The following is a 21,820-nucleotide window of genomic DNA, read 5'->3' as shown; positions in this document are numbered from 1 at the left end:
ACTAAAGATATATTTTTGGTTTGACCAACAAATACTTGTGCTTTTTCTGAAAATATCTCAAGTTTACACTGTCCTTATAACGTCCAATTTTTCGTTCTTGACACGTTTGATATTGTCAAAATTTAACACAACACATGGTATCTAATGAAATATGGAGATAATGAACAATAATCACATTCAAAAGTCCATTAGGACAATGCAAATCGGAAGCGGAGCAAACAATGACCTCTAAAAACATCAGAGCATTTTTTAAACAGTTCTAGTAGATTTACCATGTAAAGTCTGTCGAAACCCTCCATTATCTGCTATAACTCCCCACATGTCCCTGTGCTTAAATAAGTATCACGTGACTTTTAATACAAACGGGGTGGGGGTAACTCTAAAACTTTGATCGATGGCAACAAATTTCCAATTGACTTTTGATTTAAAACAACGGGGCGGGACACTTTGAAAGGGGCGGGCGCAGCCATAGGGAGTTGTGATATGAAATATCATTGCAAAAGCTCAGAAGCTTCCTGGGATATCATCCTGAAATAAAAGTTTTGCACACAGGCAGAATTTATGAATTTATTACCTTGACTTTTGACATTTAAATTAATAGTGGTCTTCGATAGGACACATGAAGTTGTAATATAAAATTTCATTGCAAAAGCTCAAATGCTGTATATTGTTCGTGAATGGGCAAAGCAGATGCACTTTTTTAACCTGATGTATATAGCATGATAGGCTGTATTAAACTTAATGAATGCAAATATCAAAAAAAAAAAAAAAAAAAAAAAAAAAAAAAAAAAAAAAAAAAAAAAAAAAAAAAATTCAAGACTTATTTCCGATGCTTGACTGTGTATGTCATTTCAGAGAGCACTTTTATCAAAATTAATCTTATTGTACATGTATCACTTAATTTTGATTTACATAAATTAACATTTTCAAGAAAATATGGATTGGATATATTAAATGTTCATTGTGAAACACATGGAGCACATCTTAATGAGATAAATCATAGGTAGAAAATACATGAGTCATGGAAACCCTTCTCCCAACCTGGAATGTTGGTAAGATTCTTTGATGATAGTATTTTGGGAATTGTTGCATCTTTTAATTGCTTGTACTAGAAGATAATTTATTTTTTTAATGAACATATACTTTACAAGAATGATGATGATGAATAGAGAAAGTATTTTATCCTCCTATATTTTTGCGACATCATATATATTGTATCGCATATTGTTGTTTCCCGCTCTGCAGAACATGCCTTACATTCAGTGAAGTTGTAAATTATTCTTCATTTATGAAAGCATTTTTATTTCACAATTTAGATAAATATTATTAATTCAATTGTATCTTTGTGTTGGAAGTGTTGTAAGTTTTTCCGATCGAAGCTCGTTTTCTTACGGCTTGTCAAAAACATTTTTTTTTTTGAATTTCATTTATTCCGTGTGATCAGAACATGCCAAACGTATCATTCTTAATCATTGGAAATTAAGATAATGGATCATGTTCAGTTTGGGTGGATATTAGAATGATAGTATTTATAAACGTGACACAAGTATAACATTCTTCTTAACAACTCAGCCAGATAGTAAAAGCTTTTCTAGAAAGTGCATATTTGAATATAACTCTGTTTGATCCATATGCTTTTTATGAAGCAAAGTAGGGGTAATCAGTTTTCGCGAGAGATATTAAGGACATACGCAACGTAGTTTGAACTTAATTGTCTTTTTCCCTGGAGTGGAAGAGTTCCAATACTAAAAGGAACCGTGTGTTACATTTCAATGTCTATATATGCTGTTGTACACTTCTTCTAAAACAAGTTTGAATAAACAAAACATCTAGAATATATATTTAGTTATTTTTGTGTATTTTTCTTTGAATTATACAAAAATTTTCATCAATTGATATCTTTTCAAAATCCTTGTTAATGTATGCTGATTTTTTTTGTCTACAATCATCTGATTGCACTATAATCTTTAATTAAGAATATCTTGAAAAATTATCAGTTGGTACATGTAAGGTACGTTGCATATATCCTTAAACATGAAATGGTAAAATACTGCATAAACTTTATCAACACATCAACATAAGAGTATTAATCAGGTTATGAAGTAACTATTTATTTGGTATGAATACATGTTTGCCTAAATGTTCCCTAGGGCTAAGGTTGTGACACACTATGTGTTAATTTTTTTTTTTTTTTAATTTCTATTTAGAAGGAAAAAAATTATCTTTCTCCATTAATAGAGTTACATACCAGAAGTCCTTGATGAGACTGTAGCTCTACTGGTCTGTACATATATATGTAGCAAAGAAAAAGTAGTACTTGGATTTGAAACTTTGCAACATGCAGCAATAAATAGAATTATGTATCTTAATGTATGGTAGAATTCATTTTAGAAATTGATCGTACATAAAACATAGAATTGCGTCGCGATTCGGCTCGGAAATATAAAAACCAGATACAGGTGACAATGATATATTGCTATATAAATAAGAGAAGTTGATAACAGAAAAAATAAAGTAATCACATCAATATAGTTTAGTTGTTAGTTTACTATCAATGTCTTTTTAAAATAAAATATATAAATATATCACTTTCGCGGGTGGGTTAAGGCTTTCGAAATATATCAAAGTACATCCTACGCCGTCACTTCTCTGTAATAACAAAATCTGAGACAATCATGAATGAATCTAAAAACGAGTGTATGAAATAAGATATTGCAAAACAATTTATATAAATCAGATTTCTGATTTACTTTTAGAATGACCATATGTAAACTTCTCCAGGTACTTGCTATAAGCTACACAGTCTTTTTGTGTAGAGCTGCAACTCTCCAAGACAGTGAATGCGGTGAGGAAATTCGGAAATATGGAATGACTTACATTAATAAAGGTATCGAGCTTATTGACCCAAGTATACAGACAACTGGAAGATTTCATGATGCACTTAAAGATCTTTATAAAACAGTAAATAAAAATCACACCATTAACATCATAGTTAAATATTTGAAGTAATTTCTCTCAAGGAACGCCTCTAATTTCTTCAATGCCAAAACAGTATTTGAAGAGAGGTTCATATATCTATACACAACTAATGCTGTTTATAGGAAAATGAATTCCATAATGAGAGGATATAATTGTTCCGGTGGAGCAGTTTCGTCAGAGGACCAGCGCACAACCCCAGCTGCAGTAGTTTTAATGAGTGTGCTCATGTATTTGTCGACATTGACCGATTTTACAGGAACTACATATCGTGGTATGGACCTACTTCAATCAGATATCAAGGAATATTATGAAAACAGAATTTTCGTTTGAACCCAGCTTGTATCCACGTCAAAGAATTACGCCAAGTGCACTGAAAAAAAAATAACGTTGCATTGATCATCAAGATTGAAAACTTTCTCGCCAATCTTGGACCAAAGCCTATTCATATGTACGCATATGATCCTAACCTAGAAGAGGTGCTTTTCTGCCCTGGTCTGCGATTCCAAGTAGTAAAAGTTGTCAAAAGGGTAGACAATACGACTATTAAAGCCAATATAACAATACAGACCTATGTAGAGAACAATGCAGCCAATTCTCTATCATTTCTATGTCAGGCAGCTGAGAATAAGAATTTCGCAATATTGCCCCCGCTTCCCGAAGCGTTGCTTATACATATATAATAGTGTTGTGTTTTGCATGCACTATGCCTAAATAGTAGTCAGAGTTTGACACATGGTGCATGAACCGGAGGCGAGTGCACTATATGTTAAACACTGACTACTATTTAGGCATAGTGCATGCAAAACATAACACTATTGTTATTATTATGCTGACTGTTGCATAAAACCGACAATATTTTCTCCTTTTCCAATCTTTCATAACCTCTTACAAACATGTTAGTACACCCCTATTATGACGTCACGTCGTGCTAAATATGTACATGTACGTCATAATCTTTTCTTGAGCGTTTCATGCAAAAAGGTACTATGTACAGATAGTTTCAAAATTTTTTAGTTGAGGGTTAGGGAACAAAAGATGCAAGGAACCTTTTAAGAAAAAAACATATTTCTTTTTTTTTTCTATTAGTGTCAGATATTTGAAACTAAGTTTATTAAAAAACAAAGATAAAGATAACGGCATCTGTGGTGTAATCGGTAGTGCGTCAAACTGACAATCTTGGGGTCGTGAGGTCGATCCCCGGCGTGGACGCTGTCGGATTTTCCTCAGAAAAAGAAGCCGTGCACTATTTCGGCATAGTATTTTTACACTATATAAATCCTTAGAACACTAGGCGAAGATAGTTTGGTATTAATTATATAGAGACAAATTGACAGGAAGCAGAATATAATATTGCAATCATTTATTGCGGAGACCACTTTTCATAAAAGAAATGGTTTTAGATTTGTTTTTTATATTTTACGTTATAGTAGCTGATGAGGAAAAATTTTTAAAATTAAAAAGGAATAATTAAAAGTAAAATGTGCTCAACAATTTTTTTCACTATAACGTGACTACAAAGGTGAGGTTGATAATTTTGGAGAGATTAGCAGCGTGATACTCCAGACTTGGTAAGCTAATTGATATTAACAGAATTAAAAATACATGTATGTCAAATTCAATCAACATGATTATCACTTTTTTAGGTCTTTAGTACTAGGGTTTGTTGGAGCCTCTCACTATCTAAAAAATAGTCTATTCTTTTGCTGTAGATTTTATATCATTCAAACGTCATGCTCCCCCCTCCTCCACTTTTTTGTTTCAGAAAGTGTAAGTGTGCTATGATAACGTTATTATATTTAAGAAAGATGCCAACAAATAGATTATTATTTCGTTATTTGAAGTAAGTCTGTATTTTCTACATTCGCTTGGATGTTTATGCTGATGGAAGTTTAAAGTTTAAAGAAGTCAGGGTATTGAATTCCTATCGCACGATTAAAGATAGCAAGAGGTTGTTGTACAGTCTTTTCCGAATTTCTCCACCATAAAAAAAGTTTTGTCAACGCCTGAAAGGAACCAGACTGACTTCGACTGAGAATCCGCAGTTTATTATGATATGTATAAAATAATTATATGGAGATAACGATCAGTATTCAAACTCGAAAGTCCATTAAACAATACAAAATAGGAGCAGAGCAAACACGGACCTTCAAAACATCAATGGTGGGATCAGGGGCCATGGAGGAGTGAGCATCCCCTGCCGAACAGTCACACCTGCCATGTGCTCCTTGTCATCATCGGAAAATAACGGAAAGTCCGTCGACAATTCAGTGTGTAAATAATGGCCTAACAACCAGTAGGAAAAACGTCAGTCAGCATTTGACTCAGTGATGAATTGCATTTGCTGACAAGGTCATTGTATCGACCAAAGAATTTACGAAATGATGACTTTAAACGAGACTGTTGATATTCTAGTTTCATCAATTTGTTTGTCAATAATTTACTTCGTTTTAGAAATTGTACATACGTAGAGCATGCTCTTGCGTATCGAATGAACTGAGAGATATAAACCCCGTTTGCAGGTGATGAAGGTATATTGCTGCATAAGTAAGGGAAATTGACGGTTGAAAAGTTAAAGTCATCACGTTTATCATAAAGCTTGGTTGTTAGTTTACCATTAACGTCTTTTTCAAGTAAAATATCCAAATATGAAACAGATGTGTCAGACTCTGTACTATCTTTTATTTCAATCTCACAAGGATATATCGTATCGACATAAGAATGAAAATAACAATTTTTAATTGGCAACACGTCGTCGATATGTCTAAATGTCGAGTTGAAGGCCGCAGCAAGTGTTTTCTTCTTTTCAAGTAAAAGATTTTGGACAAATTCTGCTTCATATGAAAACAAAAAAGGTCTGCTAATAATGGGGCGCAATTGTCACAAACAATCATAATCGTGTCATCCGCCTAAAAATGGAAGACATGTTTTGTGTGAGTATGTTCTGTATGCTCGTTAACCTTAAGTAGTATTTTTCCAAAAAGCAAATTCGTATCATATTGTTTCATTTCCAGGATGATAAACTTCGGCGTCATGTACCCAGAGTGATAAACTTCGGAACTATGTACCCAGAGTGATAAACTTCGCCCCCATGTACCAAGAGTGATAAACTTCGGCCCGATGTACCCAGAGTGATGATCTTCGCCTCATGTACCCAGAGTGATAAACCTTGGCCCATTATACCAAGAGTAATAAACTTCGCCTCATGTACTCAGAGGCCCCAAGTACCCAGGGTGATAAACTTTGGCCCCATGTACCCAGAGTTTCCCAAGCAATTCCTACTTACAAGCATATTAATCCATTTGTTCACATTTGTTCCGAATTAAGCATACTCGTAACTAACTTGCAAGTATACCCTTGACTAATTAAGCTCTGTCTTGTTAGAAGAGTAGAAAAATATCCCTATGAGAAAGAAAAAACCTTTCTGAACTCCATGAAAAGGAAATCAAGACAGATGCATGAAGGTGGAAGAAAATAGTGACGATGCTTTCAATTTCTCTTTTTAAGAGGTATCGTCAAATTCTTTCAACAATTCATTGTCAAAAACGTTTTTTAACAAAAATCTAAATTAATTATTACTTTTCAATTCTTTTATTCTATGCTAATAAGGTTTTAAATCGCTTTCTCCCATATATTTCATCTTATGAAATATGATGATATCTAGTCTTGGGCTATTGCGAAATGTCGCTGTTACTTTCCTGTTTAGTTGCATCGTAAGCAACCGGACTATGATCATGTTCCAAAAGCGCATTTTTTTTTTAAATTAAGGTTAATAAGGTTTTAAATGGCTTTCTCCCATATATTTCATCTTATGAAATATGATGATATCTAGTCTTGGGCTATTGCGAAATGTCGCTGTTACTTTCCTGTTTAGTTGCATCGTAACCAACCGGACTATGATCATGTTCCAAAAGCGCATTTTTTTTAAATTAAGGAATGTTGCCATAGCAAACATGACACAAAGCAACCAATTCCTTTTGCCCGATCTGTCTTATGTTCAAAAATAACTACATGTATTATCATATTGATTGTAAGACTTTTTTTCCTCCATAACAGCCACGTTAAATATGAAGATTGATTGATTGTATGTTGTTTTACGGCCCATTCGAGAATTTTTTCACTCAAAAAGAGACGTCACCATATACCGGTGAAGGGCTTCAAATTTTGACGTTTACTTGGTACTCAGGGCCATTGAGCAGTGAGGAATCTTTATCGTGCCAACACCTGCTGTGACACCGTGCCTCGGTTTTTTCAGGTCTCATCCGAAGGACGCGCAACTTTCACTTCAAAGTGCCAAGCGCATGGCGAAGGAACAGTTGCTACCCATTTTTTAATTATCGACTTAAGTCTGTCGCGGCTGGAATTCGAACTCACGACCTCCCGATCACGAGTCGAGCTCTCTACCGACTGAGCTCCTGAACTGAACGGTTTAAATGTAAAGAACTTACATAGAAAGAAACTCACTTGGACGTCACTTTCCTTTAAATCTCAGTTGTTATGCAAACGTTCGTCTTGAAATAACTCCAGTTATTCATCTTTTTTTTCTGTAAAGCTATGTTAATTGTAGTGCCCTGATATTGCAAATAACCATTTAATGCTCAAAACACAGGTGCTGATAAAAGTGATTTAAAATCTTAAGATCAATGTAGAATATTGAAAACTAAAGTACATTGATAAAATGTGTGAAGAGGAAATCTATCTGCACTATGGAGTAGTTTTCTTATTTTAACAATTGCAGGAAATTTGTTCTATTGTAGTTGAAAGGAATTGTTTTGTACAGAAATCAAATTATATAATTATAAGAGACATATTTTTTTTTCAGATAACCTAACTTTGATATGAAATCCGTAACTCTTACCTCATGCAAAGAAACCTTCGCTAGTCATGCGAATTGTTTTATACTTTGAAATTCTATAGAAGTCATTAGAGATAGAGTGGAGACCTTTCGTTATACCTGTAGGAAAGATCTTTCAAAGATAACGCTTTTCTTGACGTTAAGTTTAAAGCCTAGAAAGTATAAATACGTCAAGCAGAACTCTTATTTGCACAGTAAAGGAATATTTGTGCAGTGATGGGAATCGCTGTGACAAAGTCTAACAGAGCGGGGACTTTTACAACATTGTAAGAAAAAAAAAAGAGAAAAAACAAACATTACAACTAAGATAAAATTTCACAACTCTGTAGTTTTTTTTTCCTAGCTTAACACAGATATTTCTTCCTTTCTAATGTATTATTTTACAATGTTGTATATTGTAATAGAAAAATAAGAGTTTTTGTGATCTACTACAATAAATACTTGAAGAATTGGAATTTGTTGTCATATTCATGAGAGTTTTTGTGAAAAGGTCCACTGGATTTTAGGATTCAAATCTTTAGGATGCTACACAAACAGTAAGTACCTCTAAATACACAATGCTTATACAACGTGATTCAAAATCATGCTAGTTTTTCTTTTAATGGAATTATTTATAAGAAGGCAGTTGCATTCTGCAATGAAGAGTCAAAGGTTTCTTGTCTTTGGCTTTCAGGTCGTTTAGAAATATGGTGTCTTGCGAGGGAATGCTCCTCTATAATGCATGTATCCTTGTTTACATAGTTTCCCAAGAATTCCTAAAAGTTCTTACTGTAAGCCACACAGTTATTTTGACTAAATGTGCAGTTAAAACTAATGGTTGTTTATAGAAAGGATAATAAAAAAATCTTATCTATGTTTCAAAATCCGCAAGTTTTGATATACATGTAATATATACCATGACAGAATATAGGTCAATATCAATAAATCTGCACTATTAATTATTAATCAAGGGATGGCCATTTACCGGTATTTGATTTACGGTTGAGGAGGGGGTAGCTAATTTTGTCGAGTCAGGTTATTTACTTTCATACCATTGTAGGACTGAATGTGCATTTCCAAGATCATTATAGACAGATTTTCCTTGAAAAGGTTGACAAGCATGAAAAATCAAAACTACGTAGTGTAAGGGGCGGTTGTACAATGTAGGTATCGCCAGTCAGGGTCAGATTATTTACTTTCTTCCCAGAGGAGGATAGAATATACGTATTTGCAATATTGTCAAGGACAGGTTTTTTTTTTCAAAATCTTCTAGTACCCCTTCCTCTCCCTCACTTTTGAGAATGAAATACGTATCCCCTTCACAAACTGTACATGTACGAGTAGATAACATTCCTTTTATCTTTATAGCGATTATATAACACATTTTATAAATGACATTACAATGTGATAAAAAGAATGTCAGAAAAAACATACCCGGTATACGTAGCCATTTTTTCTTTCAGAATTTAATTAATTCTGTTATATATTCATAGTATTTAATGGTATTCTGAAGTCGGCCTTTGGCACATTTGGTCTGACAGTCAATAGTAAAAGCCTATGTATACAATGTACATGCTTCTTCCAGCGTCGGAAGGCAATGCTCTACACTACGTCTGAAAGCTATTAAATGAATAAAGTTTAATCTCCTCTCTTCCAATAGTTCTTGAAAAGATTTTAAAAGATTCCACTCTTTGAAACTCTGGTGTGTTTACAACTGACACTTTGTCTGGGTTCGAGTCGACGAATGAAAATTACGAATCTGATTTAACACAACTTCAGAACAATGACGCTAAAATGTGATTGCTATGCAAAATAAAGAAAGCAAGTAAGAATAAGGCAAAATTTAAGTAGCAAGCCAGAAAATGAATATTTATTATTTCTGTTAATTCGACCCAACTCTAACTCAGAAGCGCGTTTGTATATTTCCCACATCTTCCTTACGATGGGATAAAAGAGACAGGGCAGATAGTTGAAGTATTGCTTTTATAAAAAAAAAAAAAAAAAAAAAAAACCCTCAAACGAAGGGGCGCGCCTGTACTGGACCCCTATTTATTAATTAAATGAAATTCTATACTTACTGTACAATGAACTTGCAACATGTATTATGCAGTATGCAGAGGTACCTCTAAATATGCATCAAGGGATTGAAATTTATTTAGAATAGCATTAAATATATCACATAATACCATTAAATATATCACATTGAATACATTTAAGTACATGTACATGGAGGTCCATCTTTATACAATCGACTGTACGAGAAATTGATATTTACAGTGACAATGCCTGCTATATCAGTTCTGCCAAAATATGAATAGAATAACGACAACTCAAAGTTAAGCAATAAATGTGTAGATATTCACTTTCCTTGGACAACTCACCTTGAAAAAAAATCTATCACATTTTCTTTGTATGGCATTCCAGAAGGAATATGCAACATTTTATTTGGAAAACAATTTTTACGATTATTTTTTTTTCTAAATAATTAGATCGATAGACTTTAATTGAACAATCATTAATACGTTAACATGCACCTCTATATTGGTGGTGAATAAAATGTGATTGAGACAGACTTTAGATCCGTAATACCGGTCGATTTCTTTGAGAATTTTCTTTTAATGTAAATTTAGTATTAAAATTTTCAATCAAAGGCTGCTTGCCCAATTTTTCGTCTCAGAACTCGGAAACTCTACTAAGCTATTGCATTAAAAAAAAAAAAAAAAAAAAAAAAAAAAAACAAAGAAAAAAACCCAGAAAAACTCAAGTACATATAGGATCCTGACCCTATTCCCATTTTTGGAGGGGGGATTAGGCCGCCTTTTCTCGTTCACATAGGCTTTTGATATTTAGGGATCTCCAAAAAAATATAAATTGACAAAGATCTTTAAAAATACTTTTTCTAAGCAATTCTGAAGTTCAGTGAATGCTTTAAAAAACAACAAAGAAAAGCTTTTATTGATTAGATTATGAAATCTTTGATGAAATGCTTCGATACTTAGAGTATAAAGATATATTAATAGTTTATTCAAGATGACATGGTCATCATGCACATGCATGCACGTGCTTGTAACTTCCAATTTGACCTTTTTTCATTGATCTTAGCCATGTCGTCATGGTCTGATTTAGCATTTCAAGATGTAAAGGATACTGCAAACGAACAAGAACCTTTACAGAGTTTACTATGTATCTGCCATTTATAAAAAAATGTGATAATTAGTTCCCTACCGATGATATCGGAACTATAGATTTCCTTCTTGTCTCTCCGTCTGTCTGAGTCTCACTATTGTCCTACTGTTCTTCAACAGCAGATGTTTTCCCTATATATTCCACCGTAAAACTTTTACCGCCTTATTGCGGCCCCACCATACCCCAGGGACAATGATTAGAAGAAATTGAATCTGCACTTTCTGAGAATTTGCACTTTCTGAGAATTTTTCCATATCAAAATACATTTGCTCTCTTGAGAAAAATAATATTTATATTTTTGTCTTTTATAGTTATGTAAGACTTGCATAGTGTGACCCACTCACCCCTAAGGGTCATAATCTGAACAAAATTGAATATGGTCAGGTGTTCTTAAAAAGAAGATTTTTTATACATTATAATATACATAATTCCTATGCAAATCTTTGATTGCCATTTTTGAACAAACCATAGCTCCGGGTTCATGAATTGAACAAAATTGAATCTACACTATCTACAATGCTTTCATATCAATTTGACTTGCTGTTCATGAAAAGAAGAATTTTAAAGTTTTTTTTCGTATATATATTTTTATGTTAACTTTGATCACCCATTGTGCCCTAAATCTACACCTGTGGGTCATGATTCGAATAATTTGAATCTATCATTATGTAATAAAACTTTCAATTAAGTTTTAACTCTTCTGGTCTGTGTATTCTTGAGAAGATTGTAAAGTTTTCCTCTATATATTCCCTTATAGAACTTTGCTTATTTTGTTCACACCTTACTCCATGATCATGATTTGAAGAAAATTAAATATACTGACAATGATTCCATACCAATATGACTAATCATGCCTTTTCTGTTCTTGAGAAGAATCCTTTGAGGCCCCACCCTACCTACGGGTTCATGATTTGAACAAACTTAAAACTACACTACCTGAGGATGTTTTCTCATAAGTTTCATCTTTCCTAGCCCTCTGATTCTTGAGAATATTTTAGAGAACCTTTCCCAATATATCCCTGCGTAAAAATATGATCGTCCTTTCTGATTCCACCCTTTCCCTTGGAGTCAAGAATCAACAAACTTGAATCTTCATTACCGGGGGAATAATCCTACATGAATTTCCATTGTAACTGGTTCTTTTAAAAGAAAATAATTAAAAAATGGCAATGATTTTTTTTCATTAATTCGTAATTATCTCCCCTTTGGAAAATGACATGACACTTCATTTGAATAAGCTTGAATGGTCTTTACCTAAGGAATACTTTGGTATATATGAGCCTATTAGCTCAAGACAAAATCGAAAAAAAGTAATAAGTTTACAGACAGACAGCCGGACAGACGGACGCCGGACAAAACGTGATCAGAAAATTTCACAATAGCCTTCAGTTTGGGTGAACTAACGAAGAATTGATTGTGTATTTTATCACCTAGCCCAAGACACGACTATGGGTGGGAAGTTTTTAAAATTTTATTTATTCCGTTTTTAATGTTTAGGAAAGAACAAAAGCGCTTACTCTTATTAAAAATTTGATAAGCTGACTGCAAGGCGTCGATGCATAAAGAAAAAAAAAATCATCGAAGGAGCAAAGGAACACAACCATGCTCCAGACTCGGTGATGTGTGGGGTATTTTCAAAACATTTATATCTTGACACATAATGTTTTTATTGAAATATTGAGTGATTTGTTGCATGAGTTAATGAAATGGATTTATCAATTATAATTTTGTTTATTGTTTTCGATCAGCTTCGATGAGTATCGATGGATTGTGGGATTTCCATGGAATGTCCGTTCTATGACTTGTGTAATCTATCATTTGTCTCATCGACGAACTGTCGTATCTATGATTTTTTTGCATTGAGTTGTCATATACCCAAAATGCTTTATTGTTTAATCGAATTTTTGGTAAAATGTTCCTGTACAGTATCAAAAACTCACTCAAATTTTAAACATGGTATGAGAAATTAAAAATTAATAAAATATAATGTAAAACGTCTTATTCAGCATCAAGTTTCTTTCAAAATCAATTGCAGCACTTGGTACAGCATTCAGATCTTTTGAAGATACTGATGAAAATCAGGACAAGAACGTGGAGGAATGAAGCAAGCTGCAAAAAATAAGTATCAATAAATTAAATAAGTTAATAAATAAATCATGATCACTAGTCTATTTTTCACATTTCTATAATGTTAACAAGAATCAACTGACTGAAAATTTAGTCAAAAGCGTTGTCAAATACAAACCAAGTCTTTATTTAAAAAAATACCATTATTACTGCCAAAGTGAGCGAGCAGGTAATTATCATATCAATTTGATACTCTTTAAGGCTCTCATTAGGAAGGTTTATCACACGACTAAAACAGCTCTGAAAAATAAAGAAGAATATAGTTTTAATATATCAAAATAGGCATCAAAATAAAATTTACGACTTTATATTTGACGTACATTTTTACTGCTTTATTTTCAGTAACCAAGGCAACATCATTCCTCCAAATTAAACACCGATATACAGAAATATGTATCTGAGTATACTATCCTAGTGTGCAAAGATATATTGAAATTGGACCAAAACTGGAGGAAGAGTAGCGTATCTTTAGTAACCATGGCAACACTGTTCATTAAAATCAACAAAAGATATTCAGAATTATGTTTCTTTGCATAGTTTACTTGTGCCACAGACAGACAGACGGACGTTCGCACAAGTTCTTCAGGTGTCCGACCAGAAGAGCTAAAAAAATTGAACAAATAATTAACAATTTCAAAAGTTAATCATTATAATAAGCAAAGGTTAATATTTCTGCCACCATTAAAGTTAAATTTGGCAATTTTTTTTGGAATTGTATAGAATTGAATATGTTTTGTGTAAAAAAAAAATCTAAACTCATAAAAAATATTATAGAATCGAAGTAAATTATATTCAATTTTAGTCGCTGTGACATTAAAAACTATGTATTTTTCCTATTAATTTAAAAAAAAAAAAAGAGGACAAAACAGACGACCATTGTTCAATTTAGACCATAGCATATACAGAGTGCACACTTAAACTGTTTAGGTACAATATTCACAATCATTGGAATACTATTAAAAGGTCTGTTAATTACTCTTTTGTGGCTTTCAACTCAAAATTTAAAATATATCGACGACGTATTTCATTTGAAATTGTTGCTTTCAATTAATGACTCAATATATCCAAGTATCCAAGTTCGAAATAAAAGACACTATATATAGAGTTTGCCACAGCTCGATGTATTACTGACTAAAAATGATAATGGCCAACTAATTACTAAAGTGTATAACAAATGGAATGACTGCAGCTTTGCCATCGTCAAGTTCCCTTACAGGGAACTAAAATTTTAAACTTAAACTTCCCCGTTATATTTCCAGGGCACTGTTTTTTTTTCTACGTTTTCTATGCACGATTCACTATGCTTCATGGAATTTGGAGATTAATAACTATTTGTTATTTTTGCCTTTTACATTATGTCTGTGGCAGAATTCCAAATGTAAAAAGAATATACACATTCTGAGGAAAGTATCTTAGAAATTCTTCCCAGAGGGATATTTTTTTTTTCTCAAGTTAAAGTTTTGAAACTTATTTATATTGCTCTACTTTATTGAAATTTTTTGGAATGCATATTTAATACGTTATAAAATCGATAACATGTCGTTAGGACGACATAATAAGTTGTAATTGCAACGTTTATTTGTTTTGTTTTGTTTTGTTTTTTTTGTTTTTTGTTAAACGTCTCTTCGAGGATTTTTTCACGCATATTGAGTCGTCACTACTGCATAAAAATAGATATATCACAGTAGAAAATATCTTTAAAGATCATCTTCCCAAGAACAGGTAAAATATTTACAAGAAACGGATCTTTACAGTAAAATTTAGAATTAAATAATTAAAACAATTTTGATGAGAAATACATAGACCAGTTTAATTTCTAACAGTTAAAATATACTGTAGATTCCGAAATATACGCGAGGAATAAATTATCGCGTAATTACGCGTGAAGCACCACTCGCGAAATAAGATTTCTCGCTTTTATTTTTATTGTGCTTTAATGTATGTAAAATCTCTAGATAAATCACCCCTTTGCGAGTTATTGTTCTCGTGATTTAACGCCCTTGAGCCATTTTGCGATATGAAGTACTCGCGTAAAATAAGGAATCTACAGTATTTATATTTTATGTCCGTCGGATGGGATATTAAATGGCGCCCCGTGTCAAGGGTTACATGTACAAACCCCTTGGCACATAAAAGATCGTTTCTCTGGATTTCGAAAAAGACTAGGCTAACTGAAGGCCACCAGAAGAACAAAAACGTTCCAACACGGATTAAATAAACTAAATTATCCGCTGAAAAATGGCTGAAATATTGTCAACTCGGCTTTAAACAATAATAAATCAATCAATAATGACACTTCCAAGAACAGCAAATCAGTGATTGGTTATATTAATTCAGAAGCACCAAGATTTCCGTAAATGAAATGTAATATCTCAAATTTAAGATTAAGTTTAAATACTTTCGTACGTGTAACATGTATAGGGTTGTAGTATGACTTATGATGTTGTTATATACTGCATTGCCAGAAGTGACACCAATTGTCTACGGAGGCAAAGCCCTAAGATAGGAAAGGTAAGAAATGTATATCTACATATTGGAATTTAGGGTCAGGGAAATAAAATGTAAGGAGTTTTACTCTTTGTTGGAGAATAAATTAACTCCACATTTTCACCAAATTACAATATGGTGGAGATTATAAAAACCCAGCTATCTTGCCCTGATCGAAACTGTTTCAAAGTATCACATTTTCTTCCTACGCTGCATGTTACGGGTCCCAACGAATTCCGAGAAGAGGATAAATAGCTCAAAATTCATTCCTAGTATACTATATATGTACATTTATAAACTTTAAAAGAGTTTTAAGTGGGTGGAATAAAATGAATAGTAAAAACCAACAGATACACATAAAACGTCAGTGGTGGGTGAAATTTCATTCTGCGGAATTCAGGGATTACCACGAATGAAGAATTCCCTTATGCTCAGTGGATCAAAACACTGAGTTATCTACTTTCAGTATTGAGGAGAATTTGATGGTTACCTCAGCGGTACAAGTACCTGAGGGACCAACTTGATCCATGGGGGTTCCAAGGGTAAGCTTTGAGATTTAAATCCCTGAAAGTATTATCCCCATGTAATTGCTGTATATTAGGGGAGGCAATTATATAGTTAGAGCCCGTGTAAGAATTTGAATTTATCCATTTGATGTGGCAGGTAGCGTTTTCTGGGTTTCGCATACATTTATGTATAAATAGATTGTAAAAAAACGCTTGCCATTTTCATCAATAACGTTAAATTAATAGTCATTGCACCTGGGATTAAAAAGTTCTTATAACGACATACCTATCATAATAACGAGATAATAAGTTGTACGAAAAGGAAGTTAAGTATTTTATACCAGAAAACAACACTTACTCTTATCTTACTTACTCTTTTCTAGTATGTGCAACTTGTTTTGTCATTATTTCGATCTAATCTGTCGTTCCTACGACTTAGTATATCTTTTGTAAGACATGCAAAATATAAGTTAATTAACAGCAATTTGCTTAAGTAAGGAAAAGGTTCGAATTTGAATAAGATAAATTTGCAGTGTGTCATTAATTAAAACAATGATAGGAATTTATCATGTGAAAAAAAAATACATGTATCAAGAATGCTTATCTTTATGAAACCCATCTACTCAGCTTAGACAATACACAGAGATGAAATATATTTCAATTGATTACACTTGCATGAATATTTTAGATTTATTTATTAACGATGAGTTTTTTCATTTATTTCATGAGGTTATTTCAGGATAAACATTATATTCTAAAATTTACGTCTTTGTATGATCCAGCGCTGACAGTAGCATGACAACTGCTAGTTGCATTGACGTAGTCTTCTTCAGTGACATCTTTACAACAGGTTTTCGGAATTTGAGAGTTTGTCTGTTGACAGGATCCGGATATTGTACACCAGGGGGTCTTGTCAAAGTCATTAGTTGTGCCCAGTACCTGGTTTACAGCGCAGCAGTCGTACTGGATAAAATAAAACATGGATCAGGTATCAACTCTCCGCAAAGTATATTAGAATATTTTTAAAGGAATTTAGACTTTGATGCTATAAAACAACTCGAAGTTTTTTTTTTTTTTTTGCCCTCATTGATTGGCTAATGTCAAAAATTGAACATTATGTGCCCTGGAAAAGAAGTTAATAATTATGCATGAGAAGTGGAGTATTCTCTGTTCAAATTGTTCTGAAACAATGCCAGGTATGAACTATATTTGAGATTTCTCTCTCTCTCTCTTTCATGTAAAAGTCGTACAAATTGCACATAAAACTGCACATTGCCCCCCCCCCTACTAAATAATAGGTGACGCACAAAAGTAGGAGTTCACAACTATTCGTACCTCCAATTTAAGAGAGTGTTAATTTAATTTTAGCCTGGTATTTAGCTCTACTGGTCAGAAATCGGAAGAGCTTATGCGATAGTAAGGTGTCCGTCGTCCGTCTGTCTGTCTAGCTGTCCATTTGTCGGTCTGTAAACATTTTTTCAAAATGCTATTCTTACAGTTTTTGTCTGATTTCAATATCACTTGGCACACAAGTAGATTACACTAAGATACATAATTCCATATATAGATTTTTGATTTCGATGAACGGTATTGCCATTGTCACTAAAAATAGAAATTTCGGTTAAAAACATTCAAAACGGAACTCCACCTAGAGGTCTAGTCTGATTTCAATATAACTTGGCACTCTAGTAGACTACACTAAGATACGTAATTCTGTATATTGGAGAAGCGTTGCCATGGTTACTAAAAATATAATTTTTGTGAACTGTCCTACAGTTTGGTCTGATTTTAATATACTTGACATGTAGAGTACACAAATGAGCATAATAATTGTCTTTTTCGATTTTTGATGAATGATCTCCTTTCATAGTTACTTAAAGTAGAAATTTCCGTAAAATTCTTTCAAAAGGCTTCTTTTCTTGGTTATTTGCAAAATTATTTGTTAAAACGCTATCTGATTATACATATTTTTTGATTGGCAATATTTATGTAGTTTTTGGAGATCAGGTCTTCCAACAATCTGTGGGAATTACCATGGGTACTGATTGCGCCCCCTTATTAGCAGATCGATCAATCAAGATTACGCGTCGACCAATCAGCATGCGGGTTGGCATTTCGCTGTAAAGCAAAACACTGTACACAGACTGTAAAAGTTATGTTTGTTTATATACAATTTTATGGTCGATATAATGACCTTGTTAGCAAATTCAACCAATCCTCTCAGTCAAATGCTAACTGACGTTTTTCACACTAATTGTTAGGCCATTATTTACACACTGACATGCTACAGATTTTCCCTTTTCCCGATCATGAAAAGGAACAAACGGCGGGTGTGACTCGTCGGCAAGGGATGCTCACTCCATGGCCCCTGACCCCGCCTCCGTTGTTTTTAAGGTCTGTGTTTGCTCTGCTCCCTATTTGTATTGTTTAAATGGACTTTGAGCTTGAATACTGTACGTTATCTCCATATTTCATCTCCTACAATTTAAATCTACTTGCAATAAATCTTGCCACAAAAAGAGATTTAACAAATTATCATTATTCCATTCATTGTTGTTGCAAAGTTTTAAGTCCAAGTGCTACTCTTCTCTTCATTTGTTATAAATACAAACCAGTATAGCTAGAGTCTTGTCAAAGACTTCTGGTTCCTCGATATTACGGCTCGTTTATAGACATAATGGTTGATTACGGATCAACCCAAGCTTCGAACCGAACTATGGAACCGGAAAGCTCGCATTTCCGACCGCAAAAAAAGAGTTACATTAAAGGTATACTTCCCACCAATTTCGTAGTCATGTTTTTCTCCGTGGAACTCAGAATCGTGATTAAGACGATAACCCTGATAACGGTACTTGATACTCTTTGTAATTTCAATAAAAATACTCAAAAGAACAATGTATTTCAAGGAAATTAATTTCTAGTTTCAGTAACCATGGCAACACCGTTCATCGAAATCAAAATCCTATACACAGAATAATGTATCTTAGTATAGTCTACTTGTATGCCAAGTTATACTGAAATCAGACCAATACTGTAGAAGGAGTAAGGTTTTGAAAGCATTTCACAGAAATTTCTATTTTTAGTTAAAGGGGCAACACCGTTCATCGAAAGCAAAAACCGATACACAGAATTATGTATCTTATCTTATGTATCGATTGATACAACCTTATTGAATATATGTTAAGATTAAGAGTTACCAATTTCTTCAATCAAGACTAATACTTCTTGATAGTTTATTCAGCCAGCCTTTTAGCTACACTTATTAAAGTTCCAAACAATTTGAGGAGAGTGTTGCAAAAATGAACTGAATCGTATAATGTACTTACCAGAATAAAAAAAAAAGCTGATGAAAGCCAACTATTATTTAACCATTTATGATAAAATATATTTGAATACATACATATGTAGAGCATTACCTTGATAAAAAACTTGTTCCATCTGTCTGACATTGTATTACCGCGTGTGATTTCATCAGAAGTAAAATTTTGTGCCAAGGAGTTAAACATCCCTTTCTTTAATGGGCCATAATCCTGGACAGTAAAAGCAAATATTTTCAATTGAGATGATCTACATGAAATACTTGTTAGTTGCGTAAATGCGATTGGATTAATTTAACCTTCAAAATGTACAATTGTATATTTTTTCGTTTGTTTTTAATCTGAGTAATGAACATTGTTACCATAGGTTTTTTTGATGTTTTGGAATCCAGCAATTGAATTGTGAAAATAAATAGAGGAACAGCTATCCCAAGACATAAGAGGACATACTATGATAGAAAAAAGGAAATTAATTAACTTTACTAAAAGGTTGAAAAATTAACATATTGTTTACACGTTAGAACGAATACAGTCATTAATCGATGCTTCAAGTAATTAAAAAAAACTTACCAAAACATAATATGTAATCAAACAGGCGTTTTCCAATTTTCCGGTTGGCAAACGAAGGAGAAGACAAAGGGGACTGACTGCAACAGAAACACATCCTAGTATGAGAACGGTTTTAATTTTCTCCCTTGCGTCATCATAAGAGCAGGAAACAAAGGAATCCATATTCAATATTTCTAGTGCTTCTTTTTTTTCACAGAGCTTGGCTTTTCTTGCTATCACACACCATGTTACTAATATAATCGAAGTAACCTAAATAGAGAAATAGTTGCAATTCACGTCTTTCATTACACGTACCTGGTTAAGAAAAGTTACTAATCAGAAGTCTAAGAATACTTCACAAAAATTACTACTCATGTGGAATTAAACATTCGTTTTCTTCTATAATAGCAGCGGATACTCCCTCCACACCCCTCCCTCTTCCACAACTTGTAAATAATACAGACTTGTCTACTTTCGTATAAATTACTATCTCATAAAACAACTAATACGTTGAAATAATCTTTAGTTTCTTTTTTTTTTTTAATTTTATATTCATCAAAACCATGATAGCAATAGTGAAAATAGTTTTCTCAATTCATTTTCATAAAAACTTTCAAACTTATGTATTGGAGAATATGTCTACGTAAGGGTTAATGTACGAGTAGCGCTCCTTTCCTTAAAAGTAATGGAGCCCAGGCGCCAAAGGGGCCGAGACCAATTGCTTTTAAGGAATTGAGCGCTACGAGTATATTAACCCGCGTAAAATCCACCTTCTTTAATGCTTGTAATTATTGTTTGTTAATATATAATAAAGAATATTTACAAATTATACTGTAAATATAAATTTAACATACTAGTAGTATTTATATATATAGAGAGAGAAAGTAAGGCGAAAAAAGTCTTCTGAAGTTATTTAAATCCGCTGTCATTCAACAGCTTCGATAGCGTAGTGAGACGAGTACTTGACTGCGAAGGTGAAGGTACCGGGTTCGATTCTGAGCAGTGCCACATTTATTTTCTTTATTTGAAAATAAACTTGTTAAAATTTTCTAAGTTCTATCCTTGTTAGAGGTACGGGAAGAGTTTTCCATGTAATTTACAACTCTCCATTCCTGAAAAATAATGGAGCGCTCAAAGAAAAGAGTGACGTCACAGCTGGAGTTTACTTTTAGGACAATAACCTATTCCATACTGTCTATATAACGGATATTAAGGGGGCTTAATATATATTATATGAAGATTGCACCCCCCCCCCTCCCCACACACACAAATGTTCATCATAGATCGCTCAATACTGATATTTTTTTTAGTGAATATCAATCTTTGTTTTACCTTAAAAATTAGTTCCTACATAAATCTATATTAAAAAATCTAACATTTCCAATGTTTTACAAAGAGGTCTTAAAAATCGATATTTGACAGCAGAGTAAAATATTGGGCTTGTTGATGAGATATTGGACCGCTTACGTCACACTGTGGGCGGGATCAGCTAATTATAAATCTATTAGCATTCGTTGGTGCTGAATGAAATTTACATCATGAAAGCCAGCACAAGATACAGATATGTCAGAAATGTATAACATTTATTGACTGCGTTCTCGGGCAAAATGCATTTTGTAGACCCCTCGGCTTCGGACTATCGGCCTCAGGCAAACATCTTGCATTTGTTGAATGCAAACATTTAGTCACACTGGAAGAAAATATTCTAATCACCTTTCAAATTCAGCGAAAAGTAACATAAAGAAAGCATTGACATTATACAGAACAATAATTGCGATATAATATGAGCACATTAAAATCCCGTTTAACAATTTATTCTTCCATTTTAAATTCGGAAA

General features: G+C 33.1%; 1 protein-coding gene across 2 annotated transcripts; it reads right to left on the bottom strand.

Annotated features, from left to right (window-relative positions):
* Nucleotides 1-11,613: 11,613 nt before the first annotated feature.
* On the bottom strand, nt 11,614-20,247 carry LOC133189406 (uncharacterized). 2 transcript variants are annotated; one of them, XM_061324780.1, is made up of 6 exons: nt 20,004-20,247; nt 19,796-19,882; nt 19,533-19,646; nt 16,882-17,079; nt 13,265-13,363; nt 11,614-13,105 (listed from the first exon to the last, which is right to left on the bottom strand). In XM_061324780.1, exons 1-6 carry the CDS (start codon nt 20,163-20,165, stop codon nt 13,022-13,024), a joined length of 744 nt encoding a protein of 247 aa, XP_061180764.1. In that variant the 5' UTR covers nt 20,166-20,247; the 3' UTR covers nt 11,614-13,021. The 2 variants fall into 2 exon arrangements, with proteins under 2 accessions (XP_061180764.1, XP_061180765.1); XM_061324781.1 differs by lacking the exon at nt 13,265-13,363.
* Between the last annotated feature and the right edge of the window lie 1,573 nt (nt 20,248-21,820).

The sequence above is a fragment of the Saccostrea echinata genome, unplaced genomic scaffold (genome assembly GCF_033153115.1).
Source record: "Saccostrea echinata isolate AGI-Se365-2 ecotype Australia unplaced genomic scaffold, CSIRO_AGI_Sech_v1 ptg000018l, whole genome shotgun sequence".
Taxonomy (NCBI): Eukaryota; Metazoa; Mollusca; class Bivalvia; order Ostreida; family Ostreidae; genus Saccostrea; species Saccostrea echinata.
The sequence above is the reverse complement of the archived record's forward strand: the minus strand, read 5'-3'. Positions and strand labels throughout refer to the sequence as shown.

Coding starts and splice junctions, on each gene's coding strand:
- LOC133189406 (XM_061324780.1), bottom strand. CDS start 20,165: ATGGATTCCTTTGTTTCCTGCTCTTATGATGACGCAAGGGAGAAAATT. Junction 13,364..16,881: donor GCGCTGGATCATACAAAGAC/GTAAATTTTAGA, acceptor TTTATTTTTCAG/AGCTGTTTTAGTCGTGTGAT. Junction 13,106..13,264: donor TCACTTTGGCAGTAATAATG/GTATTTTTTTAA, acceptor TATTTTTTGCAG/CTTGCTTCATTCCTCCACGT.